We start from the raw sequence: 7484 nt of genomic DNA, 5'->3' as shown, positions 1-7484 counted from the left end.
AAACCTTGAAAGCTTGCGAGATCAGGATGGTCTCACGAGGCTAGGCAGAGACAAGGACACTTAACAAACTGCAGGACATTATGAACAATGCCAGCCCCCCTCTGCACACTGTTTTCACCACTCAGAGGAGCCTGATCGGTGGGAGATTGCTGCTTCCCAAATGCAGGACCAACATAATGCTGCACTCTTTGCTCCTCAAGCCATCACGCTCTACAACTCCTCACTTGGGGGAAGGTGGAGGTCATAGGAAGACGGACAAGGGTCAGCACCCCCCTCCTTAAACATCTTATGCAAAACATTATCTATTGTCACTCATGTGCAATATTCTTCTCGTTGTGCAATAACACATGCCAACTACTGTGTAGCCTTTGTATTTTTTTAAACTTATTTATAAGGTCAGTCCATCTCTGCAGTAAAAGCGCAATAACCCAAGAAAACTACTGTGTAGTCTTCCCTTATCTCTACTGTGCAGATATTTATATATCTAAGCGAAACATATTCCACGATATAACTTTTTCTTTTTTATGCTTTTTTGTTCTATATAAACTCTTTTTATATTGTCTGTCATTTTTTTTAAATCTATAATGGCACCTTGCATTAATTCTTTGTACTCTATATAAGCTAACGGAGCCAGAATTTCCCTGAAGGAGTAATCCCAAGGGATAAGGTTGAGTCTAAGTCTAAGTATCAAGTGCTTCGGTTTAAAAGGTAAAGTAGGGGTATCAATACTTGTGCTCATTTAGAACAGTTATTTCAAATCATCAAGTAAAGTGATAAATCCAAGTAAAGTGATACGTGGCGTGCAAAACTAGTGCATAAATTGACATTTATGCACTATTTTTGCACGCTACGTATCACTTTACTTGGATTTATCCCTTTACTTGGATTTTCACTTTATTTGGATTTAGTTTTTACATATGCATAGATATACGTACAGATATATATACAGAAGAGCTATATTTGTATATATTTTATCACTTTTTATTCTTATTTTTTATCTTATTTTTTTTATCTTTATTATATTGCATAGTTGGATGTGTGTGTATATTATATAAAATTGTAACTGGAGCATGCAACAAAAGTAATTTGCCTCTGGGATTATTAAAGTATTTCTGATTCTGAACACACTGCAATGAATATAGCTATTTAAACTGACTTTTATGTGAAATTTACAGAAGTTTATGCCACTGTAATGAAAAATGTGTTTATTTTAGATGTCTAAAGCCAAATAAATGAGCCAGTCCCTTTTGAGTCCTCATTAAGCTTCTTATTAAATAACAAACATACACTGGTGACAAGCGCAGAAGTTACCTTGGCTCGTGGAAGCCTTGGTATGCATAGTGCCGCAGCAGCGTCCAGGTGATGCCATTGTCTGAAGAGTAATGCAACAAAACACCTTCGCCCGGCTGGTCAGGAGCAGGGCAGGAGCTCAGGATGCTGCGGCTACCAAGGCGCAGAGTGAACTGGAGGTATCTGCAGAAGACAAAACAAAAACGCTGCTGAGAGGAAAAAAGCACAGCTAACAGAAACGGTTTAAAACATGAACGATTTAAAGCAGTGTTTCCCAACCTTTTTCGACTTTTGAACCCCTTTGGGCATTTAGTCTTACCATGAGTCCCCCTCTCAGTTCAAATTATTGATGATTGCCAGAAAGTGGAATGTACAATAACTGATTATTAAAAAAAAACTGTTTTCCCTATTTTTTAACTGGAAATAATAAAAAAACTACATATATATAAGTATTGCCTGGAAGTTGGTATGGAATTGCAATAAAAACAAAATAAAAATCATGCAATAAACCTATATCTATTAAATAGGAGCTCCACTGAGTAACTACAACAAATAACGGTACAAAACTGATAGTCGGACTGATTTAATTAGTTTGACTTTGTTTTTTATCCAAACACCTGAGATGCTTTTGAGCTCCGATAGCTCGGTGTGAAAAAACAGCTGATGTAATGAATAGCCAGCTATTTAAAGTTAATTTTCTAATTTGTTTTTGTTGACAATTTAATGTCAAATTAAATAATTAATTCACCTGTCGAGACTGGCTGAGTAATTCAAGTGCTGTGGAGCTGCTACAACTGATCCCAGGCTGTTTTCTACATCCAGTGTGTTCCTCTGGCTTTTTGGTTTATAAAAGCTTGGTTAATTTTTCAATTTGGTCGTCATAAAGCAAAACAGATCCCAGCCCAATTTTATGTTGCCACCTAAGTAATAAAATATTTCCATGTACCTCCTGCAATGCATACGTGGACCACTAGGGGTATGTGTTTAAATCACTGATTTAAAGGGCGATAGACTGAGAAGAGCAGAGTCTAACTGATGTGCATGAAAAGCGAAATGTGAAAGTTGAAGAAAAACAGGTAAGAGAAACAATATCTAACAAAAGTATTTACACTTTTTGATTTACTTTAACTTTTTTTTCTGTTTTTTACCACAAGATTCAACATATTTTATCAAGATTTTGGATGATAGAAGAAAATAAAGCAGATAATAATCCTGAAGTCAAATTTAAAGGATACATGAATTTCATTTATTTATAATTCCTATTTTGAGCGTTTTTATTCAAACATTTTATAATCCACTTACAGAACACTGTTATTCTACTCTTCAGAAAAATCAAGATGGCCAGTTTATTGGAAAATAAGATTTAAAACAAGACCTTTGTGTTAGAACATTTGTTAGCTGTTTCTTAGGGGGATGGCAAACTGCATGAGCTAAAGTAAATTGTATAGAGCTGTCGATATCTGGATCTAAAGCATGTTGAGAATTGGTAGCATGACTTGGAGATGCTTTCCATCCAGTCTGATGAAGAGTAAGATAATTGTGAAGATATGTAGATGGGTTAAATCTCTAAATATGAAATATTTGCTGAGGCACCCCCAAAAGACTTACCATCTGTAAAAAAAAAAAAAAAAAAAACTTCAATAAAGCATTGATTCTTGACAAAAGGTACATAAAACTACGGAGGCCCCCTAGGGGACATGGGGAATGTTTTTTTCTTTTGCATTCCCTCGCAAAACCTTTTGCGTGAGAACGCAAAACCTTTTGCGTGAGAACGCAAAACCTTACTTCGGTAAAGTTAGAAAGATATTCACAGATTCGGACTTCCGGGATCAATAACTCTCGTTGTTGAAACACAAATGGCGCCTCTTTCATGTCCTGATAGCACAGACTACGTATTACAAGAATCAAAAAGCGTTATTTTCGAGGAAAACGAGCCGTTCTCCGAGCTGGATGTATTACATTGATCTCTATGCACAGGCAGCGGCCAGGCGAGTGGTTAGGGACCGTCTGCAAATGGTAAAACAACAGCAAAACGTTGGAAATTAAAATCAATAACTTCACTGCCATAAAGTGCAGAGACTCCAAAATCACCACACACACCAAGGGGCTCTTGGTGATCGCACTACAACAGCTGGTTTGGAAAAATACACCTTTTTATAACTTTTTGTGAATGAAGTACACAGAGATGGTAGGCAGATGGGAGTTCTTTATGAAGTAAAATAAGATGAGATTAATGTTTAATAACAATAAAAAAAATAAAAAAAATAAGTAAAGGTGCATTTTTCCAAACCAGCTGTTGTAGTGCGATCACCAAGAGCCACTTGGTGTGTGTGGTGATTTTGGAGTCTCTGCACTTTATGGCAGTTGAGTTATTGATCTTTATTTGCAACGTTTTGCTGTTATTTTACCATTTGCAGACGGTCCCTAACCACTCGCCTGGCCGCTGCCTGTGCATAGAGATCAATGTAATACATCCAGCCCGGAGAACGGCTCGTTTTTCTCGAAAATAACGCTTTTTGATTGTAATACGTAATCTGTGCTATCAGGACATGAAAGAGGCGCCATTTGTGTTTCAACAACGAGAGTTATTGATCCCGGAAGTCCGAATCTGTGAATATCTTTTTAACTTTACCGAAGTAAGGTTTTGCGTTTCCACGCAAAAGGTTTTGCGTGGGAAGCAAAACTTTAGCAAAAGGTTTTGCGAGGTAATGAAAAATTTTGCGAGGTAACGCAAATGGAAAAAAAATTCCCCATGTCCCCTAGGGGGCTCCGTATAAAACTGCACTTCTGTTAATAAAATACATAAAAAGTTTTTGTTGTCTTTTCGATAAAAATGTATTCCTTTCTTTTTATTTGTCAACAAACAAATAGACTTTCCTTTAGGGACACAAAAGGACATAAAGTTAAAATGACCCTAGTCATGATGAAACAATAAAACAACAAAGGCCTATTTACATAAGAGGGATTAGAAATATAAAGTAGACAACAAAAGTATTCTTGAAAGTGTTGAGTTATGAAACAATCAGAGCAACACGGTCTAATCAATATTACTGTGTCTGCAGACAAGTTGATTTCTAATCAAGTGTACTGTATCATTTATTCAGATTTTAATCATCTCATCTCCTCTTGGCTCGTAGTTCTAACGCCATCTATAGCTCTCTGTTTATGGTTTTTGCTGTGCTTTCATTAGCGGCACAGTTTCCTCTTCTATGCAGCCAGGAAAACTAGCATTAAATATGTCTCCCTGTGAGCACAGCTACATCTGCAACAGACGCAATCAATCCAACGTAAAGCCATATTTAACCTCATCTTTGCCTCTCTCTCTCAGACGAATCTTAGCGAGCACTTTAATATCTTCTCCCAGCTAAAGCTTTTCCCCAAACACAATACATCTATAAGTATGACATTAAAGCATGAAAGAGAAGTGATGGATGACTGGAACAAGCCAGTTTTTGGGAGTAGTTTATCTGAAGACTCCAGATCTACTTCTCTGCATGATAAACATTTCACATAGTTTCTGCACATTTAACATCCCTCTAACGTTACCTGGCTTGGGAACTGTCAAGCGGTGCAGTGACCAAGTGTCTCCTGCCATCCCTGTTAAAGACCAGAGCCTTTCCGCTGGCGAGCACTCCGCAGCCAAAGCTGACTTCAGCCCCGCGCAGGGAGGAGAAGCTGTGGTAGGAGGAGAGACGGGGGCTGGAGAAACCTTCGGAAAGGAAAGCAGGGAAGGTCTGGGATGCAAGCTCACAAGCTGGACCGCTGAAGCCCGGGTCACATCTGACCGGAGGCAAAGATATAAACAAAAGACAATTAAAGACAGAATGAGAAAAAGAAGGAACAGAGCATAAAAATTAATTAACAAGATATTACAATTGGATTTAATTTCAACGTAGCTAAGGGCTTTAGACCTTAGACCAAAGTTATTTTGGATTTATTTAGTTTAATAACCAAAAGGATTATTCTTACTTGCAGCCTGTGCGGGAGCAATGTCCTCTTCCAGAGCAGAAACGAAGACAAGCTGGCCCAATATAAACTAAAAAGAAACAACAGACCTTCAGATTCATGTACTTAAATACGTGAAGATAGATAGAGAGAAGAAATGAAAGAGGGGTAATGTAGCCATACCTCTTCATTTAAGCTTATACAACTCAAATATGGAATTAATATTTTTCCTTCAAAGGTATAGAGGATGATTTTTTTATTTCCTGGTGGATCATCTAAATAAGTGGTCCTCCTAATTGTCAATCATTCTGTTGATATGTTTACATAAGGCCGTCTTACGTGCTTGTCCCGATATCTTTTTCTGTGCATGCTCACTTTCAGGCGTATATCTGTGGTTAGCTACGGTTTCAGGCAGCCATTGAATTTCACCTTTCTCACCACGATTCTTTGAAAATGGCCGAGGGTCGTAAGAGAAAAAGTGTCTATAAAGTGTATGAGAAGAAAAGAAAGGCATCAGAAGAGGCAGATATATCCCAGAATACTTTACACAGAGAGCTCTCCTTGCAAAGCATTATGGGATGCGGTGTGACAGCGGCCAACTGTCGCCATAGGCTGTTGCTACCCGACAGCGGCGACTAATAACAAAGATGGCGCAGGCACCGCGCAGTGGAGGAGGAATTACGTGACCAACGGAGCAAAAAGTAGTGATCATCTGTCCGAACGGTCAGTTAACTAAGTTTGCTATAAAGTTCATTATATAGTCCCTGCTCTACATAGTGATTGAGGGATTTAGGGGTTAAGGTGGACGTTTGGTCACAGTTAGCCAGCATGAGCTATAAGAACAGCACCTTTTAAACACAGCGTGCACGAGGAGAAATGTCTCGTGCACGCTCTTGCAAGTGTATTTTTTTTTAAAGTGGAGAGGGCAGGTCTTTTAAAAATTTGCAAAAATCCTCCACAATACTTTTAATATTCAGCGTTAATGTTTTAATGGAACTGTTCCTTTTTCAAAGTGGACCGATAATTGAACATACAAGTTGAATTAATTTGAAAAGCAAAATGCCAAAGCTTGATATCACAGTTGTATAGTGCATTCAATTCAACTAATACACTGCAAAACAATCTGAAATTAAGTAAAAATTTCTTAAATTAAGTGTATTTACCCTTAATTTGAGCAGGTAAATAAGATAGTTTGCAAATGGAATGAGTATTTATACACTTAAAATAAGTTAATTAGATAACATGCACTTGAAATAAGACAATGCAAATGATTTTTCTTATTTCAAATGTAAATTGTCTTGTTCCATTGGCAAAGTGTCTCATTTAAGTGTCTCAATTCAGGATAAAATGCACTTATTTTAAGAAAAAATTACTTATTTAGATTTACATTTTTTGCAGTGTATTTATTCAATGTCTCTCAGCAAGTGGCCAAGAAAAGTAAGCACATGCTATCATAACCACCAGCAAGGTCCTCACATTATTATTTCAATTAATTTCAATTCAGTTTATTTCTATAGCGACAATTCACAACACATGTCATCTCAAGGCACTTTACAGTTCAACCAGATCCTCCAGTCAAATTGATTCAAAGTTTTCTATCTAAGGAAAAAATCTAAGCATGCTTGTAGCGACAGTGGAGAGGAAAAACTACCTTTTAACAGGAAGAAACCTCCAGCAGAACCAGGCTCAGTGTGAGCGGCCATCTGCTGATTATTGTCGGATTTTTTTTTTCTCACTCTTGTTATCAAGAAAGGTAAACATAGTTAATTCATTTACATCAATTTTGAAGTCCTTGCAAAACCAGGATGGGATTATTTGTTTAAACACATTAAGAAAGATGTTTTGCTGTCAATGTACACAAACACTTAAACTTTGAGCTGACAAAACAAAGTATGTTTGAGGATTTCAAACATACAAAGCACACAATACCAACTGTTGAGCACGGTGGTAGTAACATAGTTCTTAAATCAACTACTAGACAATCAAACTTTGGTCACTCAAACTCACAGTCGCTCAGCAAAAAGAATCAAAGCTGACGTTGTCTACATGCATGCTGCCTCTAGTACTCTCCACCTGTTAGATTCTGTGTACCATAGTGCTCTGCGCTTCTTAACTAACTCCTATTCCCGTACTCATCATTGTACGCTGTATGAACTGGTAGGTCACTAAGTCTACGTAGACAACTTCATTTGTATATTTTTCTATACAAGGCCATGTTGGGTAAACTGCCGGCATATTTATGTAATCTC

The 7484-nt window shown here is 37.4% G+C and overlaps 1 protein-coding gene across 1 annotated transcript in view; it reads right to left on the bottom strand.

Annotated features, from left to right (window-relative positions):
- The window catches only part of reln (reelin), a 245497-nt gene that overhangs the window by 65496 nt on the left and 172517 nt on the right, over positions 1-7484 (bottom strand). The window contains 3 exon segments of the mRNA XM_015387357.1: positions 1312-1473; positions 4837-5070; positions 5260-5326. Coding sequence (XP_015242843.1) covers positions 1312-1473; positions 4837-5070; positions 5260-5326 — 463 coding nt within the window.

Source organism: Cyprinodon variegatus, unplaced genomic scaffold (assembly GCF_000732505.1).
Source record: "Cyprinodon variegatus isolate N-32 unplaced genomic scaffold, C_variegatus-1.0 Scaffold392, whole genome shotgun sequence".
NCBI lineage: Eukaryota > Metazoa > Chordata > Actinopteri > Cyprinodontiformes > Cyprinodontidae > Cyprinodon > Cyprinodon variegatus.
This window is presented reverse-complemented; position numbering and strand designations above follow the sequence as displayed.